Source organism: Rhinichthys klamathensis, unplaced genomic scaffold (assembly GCF_029890125.1).
Source record: "Rhinichthys klamathensis goyatoka isolate OS25496 unplaced genomic scaffold, OSU_Roscu_1.1 h1tg000007l_1, whole genome shotgun sequence".
NCBI classification, from domain to species: domain Eukaryota; kingdom Metazoa; phylum Chordata; class Actinopteri; order Cypriniformes; family Leuciscidae; genus Rhinichthys; species Rhinichthys klamathensis.
In genome coordinates, this window is record NW_026606560.1 from 440,624 (window position 1) to 453,558 (window position 12,935).

General features: G+C 38.1%; 1 protein-coding gene across 1 annotated transcript; it reads right to left on the minus strand.

Moving 5' to 3' along the window:
• Window positions 1-10,208: 10,208 nt before the first annotated feature.
• Window positions 10,209-12,479, minus strand: mafaa (MAF bZIP transcription factor Aa). Its single transcript, XM_056259110.1, has one exon. The coding sequence runs from the start codon at window positions 11,953-11,955 to the stop codon at window positions 11,008-11,010; it is 948 nt and encodes a 315-aa protein (XP_056115085.1). The 5' UTR covers window positions 11,956-12,479; the 3' UTR covers window positions 10,209-11,007.
• Between the last annotated feature and the right edge of the window lie 456 nt (window positions 12,480-12,935).

Below are 12,935 nucleotides of genomic sequence, written 5' to 3' on the forward strand. Positions count from 1 at the left end.
AAACCTTTGAACTTTTTGAGGTAAAGGATATTTAAAAAATATTAATTCGTTTTTCATTTTTTAAAACATCAATTATTTTAAAGTTGTCATGAAACGGAAATTGCGATAGTTTTTTCTTCCCTAATGTGACGTTGAAAAAAGTTGTGTACAACTTTTGGATTATTTGAACTTTCTATTCATCAAAGAATCCTGAGTTCAGCTGTTTTCAACATTAATAATAATCAGAAATGTTTCTTGAGCAGCAAATCAACATATAAGAATGATTTCTGAAGGATCGTGTGACACTGATGACTGGAGTAATGATGCTGAAAATCCAGCATTGCATAACAGGAATTAATTACATTTTAAAATATATTCAAATAAAAATAATAATAAACGTTATTTAAAAATGTAACATTATTTCACAATATTACAGTTTGTACTGTATTTTGAATCAAATAAATGCAGCCTTGTTGAGCAGAAGAGACCTCTTAAAAAAAAAACATAAAACATTCTTACTGATCCCAAACTTTTGAACAGCAGTATATATATATATATATATATATATATATATAGTATATATTTTCTCCTTAATATGTACTGTTATTATACCTTTATTCCAAGTTCATACTGTGAGGTGCCAAGAAAAAAAGAGGAAAAAGTAGATATGTGTTCAAGAATTCACAAAGTATAGCGAGGTTTAGTTGCTCAGACTTCACTTCAGTATGGACTAAAACAGTGTGAATGTAGATTGAGATTGAGATACCTCTGGAAAGCAGCAGATAAAGGGAAGTGAAGACACCTGCACTCTTTATCATGTGCCAACGGTGTGTTTCTGTCACACAAAATCAGCGGGAAAGTAATCTGACAAAACAGAGCACTCTTTACTGTTCATTCAAACTCATTCCAGAACATCTTTACTTTGTTATGCTAAATGGATGTAAAATAAAAGCTCTGTTACCATGTACCGGTCACTTCCTTGCATCCAGGACACGTTAAGAATTAATGAGCTCCTTGTCATGTCCTTTCTTTGAACTGCAGATCCTTTGCATACATTCCTACACTATAAGCAATACTTAAAAAAAAAAACATTAAATTAAGATTTATTTGTTTGCATTCTGAAATGAATTAAAAGACAATTGCATTGGTGTCAGAGAGCTGAATTCTGTCTCTCTGCGGAAGTGCACCACCCAATGGAGAGGAGCATCAGTCGAGTGCAGATGGAGCGTATGATTGTCCTGCGGATAAAGGCAGAGAGAGGGGGAGACTCTTACAGCAGATGAGCGCTGATCCTGGTCCTTGACTCTGTGTGTGTTCATTCAGGGAAAGCGCTTTTGGCCCACTTACTGACACACACGAGTAATGATAGTGTCAGTGGACTCGGCTGGTCGCTGGCTTCATTCTATCGCTCCCTGCTTCCCATATACATCTCCTCCTTCATCTGTTTCTAGCTAAACTCATTGCAAGCTTTCTTCGGTTCATGGTGTTTTTTACACTGTGAAACTAAATTCGATTCTAATTGTTCAACACAAAAATATTGTCAAAATATTTAGGTTGATTATACATAAAGCACTTCCTGATTTTATAAAGTCGCATTCCTGGGTCAACATATATTGTTTAATTAAACTATTCTGTTAAATTATCCCTAAAATCAGAGGGTAATGATAGGTGAATAACACTGCATGTAGAAGCACCTAACCCTGATTCTAAGCACTTGACATAACTTGTCCCTGAATTGAAATCCAAAGATGTTTATCCAGGAACATGTTGCACTTGGTGAAATCAGGTTCTGATTTACATAAATGTGAATTTGAATTCAATGGATCAGGAAGCTAAATTGGAATGTATGGACAATGAAAGCATTCTGAGGAATGAAGTGTTGTTTTACATATTGGTCCTTTAAATGAAAGTGAATTTGGGATCGATAGATTGTTTAATGTTTCTTTTAGTCTCTTATGCTCATCAAGGCTGCATTTATTTGAGCAAAATATTGCGAGAACAGTAATATTTTGAAATATTTTAACAATTTTATATAATCATTTTCTATTTTAATATATTTTATAAAGCAAGTTATTCCTGTGATAGCAAAGATGAATTTTCAGAATCATTCAGTCTTCAGTGTCACATGATCCTTCAGAAATCATTCTAATATGCTGATTTGGTGCTAAAGAAACATTTCTCAGTATTTCTTAGTTACTTAATATTTTTTGTGGAAATCATGATATAGTTTTTTCAGTATTATGTGATGAATAGAAAGTTCAAGAGAACAGAATGTATTTGAAATAGAATTTTGTTAATATTATTACATTTCTTTACTGTCACTTTTGATCAACTGACCCCAAACTTCTGAATAGCAGTGTTTATGGATTTATTGTACATATTAATTTCTGCTGACAGTACTAACATAACTATCTTGTTCTTTTACTCTGGAAAAGTTTCATTATTATTCATTAAGCCAGTTTGTCTTGAAAAACTTTCTATTCGACATTTGCAGTTACATGGATATCTTTTAATTCTACTTAAAATCTAATTCAAAACTTCTTGTTTTCTACCTCACTTTAAATTCAGTTTAAATTGAGGAACTGAACTGGAATGGAAAAAGCATTATCAAATCAATATTTAACAAATTTCGCACAAATATCACTGTCTATTCAGCAAATCTGACTGAATTGAAACAATTAAGAACCTTGTTTTGATTTCACTTTTCAACAATCACGTTTGTAATAATTCAAAATGGCCAACTCTCGATAACATTTTCTAATTCACAGCCAAAAGAAATACTTAATGTATCTGGTTACGCAGTGGAAAAGCTCTCAGTGTGAACAACAACGTGAATCTGTTGTCGCAGTTGTGCTGTTTCTTCTCTTATGCATGCGGTGTGAAATGGGCCACAGGCTATATAAGAAAGAAAGACAGGGGAAAATTTTGTGGATGAGGAGTCCAAAGTGTGTGCATGTGTGTGATGGCTGTTGGCCAGGTCCAGTAGAGTAATGGAGCAATTGATTTGTTGATTGACCCCAGTGTCACTAAGGACACTTCTTCCTGTTCAGCCACTGCATTACTTTTATTTTCATTTCGGCCACACAAACCGAGACCTGCAACCACCAACCGCACTATGACACGCTGTATAAAAGGAGCACGACAAGAGAGTGAGACTAAAGAACAATCGCATCATACTCTTTAGCCAGAAGTTATGAGGGCAAGAGTCACCGACAAGCAAAGGCTTGAACTGACCTGCTCTGAAGAACTAGCTGATAGAGTGAGTGGAGAGAACTGAAAAACACATGTGATCAAGGGTGCAAACACAGCAGACTTGGAGAACCAGAGTGAATCAGCGAAAACACAACCTCTTTCTGAAGGTCACTGCAGGTCAATGAGCGCCTGTGAAACAAAGAGTGGGCGGTGAAAGACAGGCTGACAGATACATTCATCTCAGTCATTTCATAATTTCATAATTCAAACTTGATGACTGACGACACTTTCTCTCCAAATATGTAGAAAAAAAAATATAGACACATTTTATATTTGGAAAAGACACCGGTTACACTTTACACTTATTTGTAAACAACAGTTAATGCATTAGTTAACATTAACTATATTTTGCTCATAGTTACATGTTTTGTTGGTGCTAGTTCATAAAAATACAATTATTCATTGTTTGTTCATATTAGTTCACAGTGCATTAACTAAATGTTAACAGATTGACTTTCGATTTTAATAGTAAATGTAGAAATTTAAATTACACTGTAAAAAATTAAGTGCTTGTAAATTAAGTACAAGCAACTTGGTTGTTTAAGTAATTTCAACTTAAATTACATTAAACTGACTTTAAAAAAATTTGTTGAGTCTTGTATAACAAAAAGTGGAAAAATGCTTAACTTCGTTTAATGAGTTAAAGCAATGTAAAACATACGTTGCCATAACTTATTGATCATATAATTTTTTTTAGTTTACCTTAAGATTAATACATGTTGTGTATTGTTTATTGTTAGTTCATTTTATCTATTTACTTATGTTAACAAATTAAACCTTATTGTAAAGTGTTACCAAGACACCATTACCTACAACACTTCAGTTTACTTTATTTATATTGGCTTTTTGAGCCATGAGCCAACATAATATTAACATTTTATTTACAGAGACCATTGAGGGGGCAGTAAATCAAGAGAAGAGAGAAAGATAGGGAACTTTTTTCAGAGTAGATGCCATATTTCTTTTTTATCTGTTAAGGATAGTTTACTGTGTTCCACTGTTGTGTACCATGGGTGTCGATCATTCAGCTGATGCAGCTTTGAGTATATGACTTTATAGAATATTTGGTGAAAATGTAATGTAATAGATGACATTTAAACTGTACAAATACATCCCTCAGTTTAGGTGTATTAGTGTTCAGTGTATTAGGCCTAAATATGCTGTATACCCTACGATCTATGGGATTTAAGCCCACCCCCCTCAGATGAGCACCACTGTACTTCTCAAACCATTTCTTGAATTTAAGCATCTTATGGGCAACACCTCACGTTTACAGTTTATTGTCATTTAGCACTTAAATAGAGAGATATAATTCTGCCCATGTGCTGAACTAATTTTTATTTTATTTTTTTCATGAAATGAGACATTCAGAGCCAACATATTTCCATGTGCCCCACAAGAGAGAGAGAAAAAAAGTTGTTGTTTTTTTCCTGCAGGGCCCCAATGTTCACCTCACCCAAAGCCAGAGGGAGTTCCACGTGCTCACTGTTTAGCTGTAGGCTGTCAAGGTGAGATTGACAGGAGCTCTTTCCACACAGTAATTGGCAGAGTGGCAAAGTCTGAAAAATTCAAATCTTCTGGCATTTCATCGCTCCGTTTTCATAATCAGGCACGGTTCGACATTAGGAGCCATTTGTTTGTCTGTTTGTTTGTTTATTTATTTGTTTATTTTCGGGTGCACGAAAAACTGAGGAAAAAATCGCTTGCGTTGCAGATTTTCTCCCTGTGATAGCATGTTTTTTCGCTTTGTCTATTCAGCACACAGCGTGTCAGCGCGCGTTTGTGTGTGTGTGACAGCCGGTTGTGCAGCGGCGAAGGGTCGCTCACTCACCATCTGTAAATTGCTTTTTTTCAGCGGGTCGGTGCAGCGCCGTGGCTCCGCTCGCTGTGTGGAGGGAGCCGTTCCGCAGTAATGAGTTTGTCGGCGTTTGGGGGATCGCGCACGGTGCGCGCCCTGGGTCACTAATTCAATCCTGAGAGCGTTCTAAATAATTATTAATACCTGCTAAGCGTTAATAGAGCTTCATAGGCGATTCATCAAGCTGTCGATATATTTTGGGGGTTGCGACATTTTGTGTCTATGATTTCAAACACGTCCAATAAACGTGGCCAGCGTACAGGCCTCTAGAGGGGAGGCTTTTTATTGCAATCTCTCGAAAATGACCATTATGAATCCAATTGTTAATTTTGTTTTCTTTTTGACAACCAATATTTTGTATGATGGCATATAGATTTCTTCTTAGATTATCATAGGCCCACGTATAAAATGTCGTTTATTCAAGTGTAGGCTACACACAATTTCCAAAGTGCCCTCATGATGTGTGAAGTGCATTGTGAAGTGTGGGTGTGTGTGTGTGTGTGTGCGTGTGTGTGTGTGTGTGTGAGAGAACGTGCGTCTGCCTCTCTTGTAAGCTGAGCCATAGAGACGCTGACTACAGGGGAATCTCATCGGCAATGCAGCCTAGACGCCAAAGAACTCACTACCTTCCTCTCACTCTCACTTCCTACTTGCTTCCATCTCTTCTCACCGCTTTATTAAATGCACCTTGGCCTATGGTTACCAACGTGCAAGATCAAATGTGTGCCTTTTGGTACAATACATTCATATTGAATGCACTGTCGCTGAGAAAAAAAGGAGGAAAAAGGCATTAAAGAAACAAAAATAGGTATTGTCATCATTAACACTATTCAAATTCAATTAAGGAATTATAATGAATAAATTCAAATAAATACACGTGCTAATATATCAAAACAAAAACAGTGTGAGTTTCAGTCAGGTACATGGTCGGGATGAATTGATGGCTGTCTCCTCTGACACAGCAGAAATGAGAGGAAGTGTGGGGGATGGGGTGGGTTTGAGAGAGTGCACTGAGACTGAGATTCAGTCTGGGATGCTGCCGAACTGAACAAGGACAGACAGCATCTCAGTGGCCACCTCTTGCTCCAACCAAACGTGGCCTGTTGTGTGCATAACACGGAAACATGACATGTCATGTTTAGCAACTCAGTGTGTGTCAACCAGGCTGAATTTCTGTTTGAGAAAGATACACGCAGGCCCTCCCGTCTTCTACTCTTAATAGTAAAAAGTAAGAAAAGTGTCAATGTCAGTTATACAGTAAACCTTCACAAAAAGACAGTGGCAAACAAAAATGCCTGGGCTGCACGGTCCAAAAAAATGAAGATATAAAATAGTCAAGTGTCTCTAACCGTGTTGAGACTTCTGGATGCTTGAGGGAAAAATGACACACTCTCCTCTATTCAAATACGGCATAAAAAACTGCATCCATAGTTTTATATTTGCACATTATTGGAGAAAAAAAAAGTCATTATAAAAGTAAAGAATATAAATTACATGTTTTTCTTTAATCAATCAATTGGAATTCTAAGTGACTATTCCTGTATGATTTGGGCAAATATTCCAGACAACCCTCTTCAGAGAACCTCTTAGCTTTCTTTGGACCTGTCAAATAGATCTGCTACATTTTGTCTGTTTATTACAGGCATACAAATGCACACACAAAAAGCACAATCGGGATGGTGAATGAGTATCAGAGAGAAAGATGCCACCCAGTGTTTCCCCCTGGTTTACTTTAAATTCACTAAACTGCATCAAACTAGACCAACCAAGTCACACCATTCAAGAAGCAGGTTTCATTTTTTCCAAAATAACCTTCACCTGATGGATTAACAAAGGACAAATTATTGTAAAAATGACAAATGACACTGGACAGAGAACAGTAAAGGGGCAGAGCAACTCTGAAAGAGAGTTATACTGAAATTTAGGTTACAGCACCGTGTAAAAAATTCAGAACATTTGGGATTTCCATTAATCTTAATATGCTGGTTGAAATAGCTCATAAGTGGCAGGCAGGTGGAGATGGAGAGCAAGTAATGCATTTCACCCTCTGAAACATAATTAATGAACTTCCACTGGGTTTCAAAATGCCAATGAATATGTTGCACTTGAATGATATATTATGATCAAACAATTAAACACTCCCCCTCAAATTTTAAAACATTCACTTTGCTTTTTCATCAGGGCGAATTGATGTTCTTTAAAAGAAGGGAGAGCAGAAAGCCTACAAGTGTGATGGGCACAGTGTTTTGTCGATTCTCATGCACATGATGTAAAAAAAAAAAAGAAGAAAGAACCAATATTAATAATATAAAGATCTTTCCCATACACGCATATATTGAATCTGAACTCATCCGAACCTCTAAAACTGTTGCCTCTGACACAACCAGTGATAAAAAAAATGCCACAAGCAAAAGAGGTTAAGTGACACACATCCAGTTTAGCCTTTGATACAGCAAGTGCAGAGGCCAGAACACTTAAAGAAAAACTAAAGTTCAGCCAAAAGGTTGTTTTTATCTTCACACAGACTATTGCACCGGAAACAACATGGGAAGTATATAGACTCTCACGTTAATCACGTCAATCTTGTTTAGTCTTGTTCAAATTATTTAGTATTAGAAAGCTGTTCATTCTGATATTATAATATACATTAAGAAACATTTGGTTTACCATAATTGGGAGTGAGAGAAATTGAACAGGAAGATTAGTCTGTGATCAGAACACTTTGGCGAGGTCTGGATAACCTGAAACAGTAAATCGCGCTCCAAACGATTAGGCTACAGCCTACAGAAAATGAGAGTATAATGTTTGCCATTATGAAAATGTAATTGATCATAATTTCATAATTTTCGCCTTAACATTATTACTCGGGGAAAGTAAAAATTGATTGCGACCAATACCACACAAACTTTTAATTAACCCTGATTAAAAGATGAACATTTAGTGCCACCCAACATTAATTACTTCTTACTGTTCCAATTGTGAGAAGTTTGCGAGCAATATAATAATAATATAAGAACATTTGCTTTAATCTTTTAAATAATAGGTTCATTAAACATTTGTGTAAAAAACGTTTTAATGTCATAAACGAATTTCACGTTGTAAGCATTTGTACACTTAAAATAAATCTCTATACCACATAAGAAGTATTAAGCCTTCATCATAGTTCATAGAATGATAATAAATTATTGAAATTAATTCATTTCTTTATCGTAAACAAACATAATAACAATAGTTGAACGTTTGAAATTGTGCTATTTACTTTTCAACATGCCTAATTTGCTGAAGCCCGGACAACGTGTGTTTTTTTTTTTTTTCGTTATTTCGTGCATTATTGTTATTACTATTTTTTTTACCCGATATTTTTTAAGCCTAATAGATTGTGAAATCTTTATAACACTTGTATAGATCACATATTTTAGCTTTGAAAAGACACTTGTTGAGTAAGTGGGAAACAGGCTGAAGCATTTGACAGAAGTTTTTATTAAACATTATGAAAACAAGATTCTGAACAACATTCCATTTCGAAACATTTTGGTTTGGACTTACTGACACGTAAGGACATTTATATTTTCGATAAATATATAGAAATTATAGGCTATGTACAGTTTTTTCTTTTTTTCCCCATTTTATTATTTATTTGTTTACATAAGACAGCACACAGGACAGCACACGTGGTTAAGTAACCTCAAGTCGCTGTGCCTCAAATTAGACCAATAGACAGAGAGATTGCTTCATAACGAACTTCATCATAATTCATAATTTATCCCCCAAAATTAAATCAATGTTAACAGTGGTTTTCATGTGAGAATATCAAGCAGATACTAACCCAGGTAGAGGAGCATACTTGAAGACATTATTTTTGGAGTCTGGTCGATAGATTTGTTAGGGAACTAAGCATACACGGGTCGGAAATAATTTGAAAACGGATCATTTACGTGCATTAGATAATCCACTTTGGCAACAAGATGAGCTATATTTCAACCTCAAATGATCACGATCAAATGCGCACGATTACTTTTAGCCAAGTTTGCACACTCTTTTATTTTTGAATTATTTCAGCATTTAATCTACCTGTAGTGTAACTGAGGGTCGGAAGCCTATATCATCATCACCACAATGTTGCAATCCAAAACAGTAGGCAATTGCTTTATACAGCATATGCAACAGTTTTATTATGTCATAAAAAGTTAAAACAACCCTTATTAACGGCGGTTGTCGTATATTTGAAGTTAATAGTTTTGTCGTTAATCATCTCGGCCATTCAGAAAAAAAAAAAAAAAAAAAAAAAAAACTTTGTTTAGGAGATGATAGTTATTTTTGATATCCAAATCTAACCAGTTTTCTACATACCTTCATTTATTTGGAAGTACAAAATTAACATAATTCACATAATCAGAGCTTCTCTTAATTGCTTTCGAATTTGGTGCATAGAATATTAGCAGCAATTAAAGTCCTTGTGTTTATATGCACTTTCGACGATCGACTATGTCCACCATAACATCAATTTGATTAACACAGAGGAAAAGAAATGTTATATAAATCCCAATTCTTTGAATCGTAGTGCAGTAGGCTTCCTTTGAAATTGTACATTTTCAATAGAATGAGAATATCTTTGTCATTTGCATGCTACTACATACAAACATCGTATTAAGACGTTTTAAATAATCAAGCAAAAAGGACTTTAAAAAGAAAGTTAAATTAACACAGCAATCGACCTCTACATATGTACAAGTGGTAATAAATAACTCTGGCTCAGTTCGTTTTTTTTTTGTTCTTATTCTGTACTTTTAAAACAATAGACAAAAAATGTAAAGACTGATTTCATGTGATTTCGCAGGAACGCATGAGGTCCTTCACACGGTTTGTGTCGAACAGAAGAAACGAAAGAAAAAAAAATGAGAGAAGAGAGAGTGGTTAAGGGCCATGCTTTTCATCCAAGTGCTGTATGGGGAAAAGAGAGAAAGGACCTGGCGCGTTTGGAGTACCATACATGTCCCGCATGCAGGATTAGTAATGCAGACATGAGCAATGATTGAGGGCCTTCAAAGTTCACAAGCCCCCTCAACCTCAGTTCATGACTGAGAAAAGTCAAGGATGTATTGCTATCTCCCTTTCTTGCTTACAAGTGTTTTGAAATTATTATTGTTCCTTCCAAAGTTCCTTCACAAGCGGAAGTTTCGTTTCCAGTATTTTCTCATCGCCATTAAGACTCGTCAATCCGTTAAGACAAGACAAATAATATTAAGGAAGCGGCTGTATGTCTATAAACATGTCGGACTTTGCAGTTAGCCTATTACTAAAAAGACAAAGGAAAAATACGAATTTACAGAATCCAAAACTGATGGGTCTTTGGAGGTTATGAGTGATCCCATGTTTAGATCGGAGGTTTTATGAAGTAAGGGTCCGTGCAGTATCTGTGGAAGATAATCCTAACATCACACTAACCTTAAGACTTTTATGGTGCAGTTATACACAAATAATGGGTGAAAACTTTAAATACGGTTTTGTAATGTTAGGCTCTTAAAAATAAAGGTTCTTCAGTGTTTCTTTTCAGCACTTTATGTTCAGCAAAGGACTTGACCTTCTTATCATTAACCATTTTGGCTGTAAAAAGTGAGTAGTTCTTTGGAGAAGGAAAAGTTCTGGATGTTACATTCTGGGATCTCCAGATTTTGGGTCTTTAAAGCACCAGCACATAGCTAGATGTTTTTCTAAATAAAACATGTATTTGTGGAATTTAAAAAGGTTCTCCTATGGCATCAGACTGTAAAACCTTTATTTTCATGAGTTCTAGAACGGACATTGAGTATTCAAGAAAAAAAACGGCAAATAAGATTCACACTGAAAATCATAAAAAAATGTAAGGTTTAAAAAACGAATACGTTGGTGTGGGAAAAAGTCTTTAACAAGAATCACTCTCACATGAAGAATTCCGAGGAAGTGGTTTTGCCGTGAGTGCCGTTGGACGGATCCCGAGTGTTGCCTCCGTTGCCGCCGCCGCCGTTAAAGGTTCGGCTCGCGAGCTTCTCGTACTTCTCCTTGTACAGGTCCCGCTCTTTCATGAGACGCGACACGTCTTGCTTGAGTTGCTCCACCTGGCTCTGGAGCGTGCACTTTTCGCTTTCGAGCATGTGACGCTGCTGCACGCGCTTGTAGCGGCACGACTGCGCGTAGCCGCGGTTCTTCAGGGTTCGCCGTTTCTGCTTGAGGCGGATCACCTCTTCTTTGCTGAAGCCTCTCAGTTGCCGGTTAAGCTCGCGCACTGTCATGCTCACCAGCTGCTCGTCTGAGAAGCGGTCCTCGATGCGCGCGTGCGCGTGGTGGCCGTGGTGATGATGGTGGTGGTGGTGCACAGGGTGGTGGTGACCGTTCGTGGGCGCCGAGAGGTCTTCTCCGACGTACTGCTGACCGCGGAATCCCTCGTAGGGCTGGTGGTGGTGATGATGGTGGTGCGCGTTACCGATGAGTGCTTCCACCGCGTCCTCGGGCGTCAGGTTGAGGGCCTCTGGACTTATGTGATGCTGATAGTTGGGAATCCAGTAGAGATCGTCCAGCTGCGGCTTGCCCGAGGAGCCTTGGGTGTTGTTGTTGTTTCCACTGTTGTTGTTGTTAACACCATTTACGAGGTTCTGCCCAGGCTGAGATCCGGGACTGGGGGCACAGAAGCTGGGCGAGGAAGGCACCGAGGAGCAGGGCGTGCTGATAGGGGTGGAGGACAGCGAGCCCGGGGGCAGGCGGTGGCAATAGCGGTCGGCCTCCGGGGGCTCTTTCTTGACCTCAAACTTCATGAGGTCGAAGTCGTTGACATATTCAATAGCCAAAGGGCTGTTGGGCAAATCTGCGCTCATGGCGAGATCGGTGGCCATGTCAGTCCATGCGACACCTACCCTAACAGCCAAAGCGACACCCGTGGGTTTCACTGGGATTATGATGAAGGTGAATGATGAAGATGAGTGGCCAGGATTTAATACATAGGCACGAACTTCTATTTATAGATATACGTATGCCCATGCATGTAAATGTACGCATACACCAGCCAGTTTGCTTCTTGTTGACAACTTATCCCAGGTCAAATTCACACGTTAATATCACTGGCCAGGGCGGCAGAAACTTGAGACTCGTGAATTCAAAATCACCAACCTGACTCGTCCTCGCTTCACAAAGCAGAGAAATCGTCCTTTGAGTATCAGAGACTTCAAATATCCTTCTTCACCTCCGTTTTTTAAGTACCCCCTAACTGGAGGCAACAAAGTTTTAAGCTTTCATGGGAAGAAAGCGAAAACTTTCCTCACATTTCGAGAATAGTCCGCCACACAACACGCGCGCGTCAAGTTCAGAAAACGTCAGACTTTACCTCGAAGTCCACATGAATGATGCTATTGCTGCTGCTGCTGTTGTCGCTTTTTACACAGTCACTAGCAAACGCGGACCGCAACAATGTGTGACAAATCTCAGAGTAAGTTCCTCTTGTGGGACGCTCCAGCGCAGCCCGACGAAGGATAGGGGATTTTGGCTACTCAATTCACCTCCTTCCGTGGTCAGTTTTGAAGTTACATGGACGGCTGTCACCGTTGCTTTACGTTTACGGCTTGAGCTTATTTTTTTGCACTGTTGTCCACCGCTGGCACGCAGTATCACTGAAGCACTGAAAGGGGCAATGTACCACTTTATACACATGGCCCATCTGAGCGTCCAACCCAGAGAACGGAACGGACCAATGGGAGGAGGCGTAGCAGTAGACATGCATATTCCAACAGCAACGCCTCTATGTGGCAGCTGAGGCGAACGCGCAGCAGCTGAGAGCGCGCGTAAACAGGTGTTTTTCACGCCCCCTAGCGACGCCTCC

Excerpts from the sequence above, each read along its gene's own strand:
- mafaa (XM_056259110.1), bottom strand. The coding sequence starts at position 11,955 with ATGGCCACCGATCTCGCCATGAGCGCAGATTTGCCCAACAGCCCTTTG.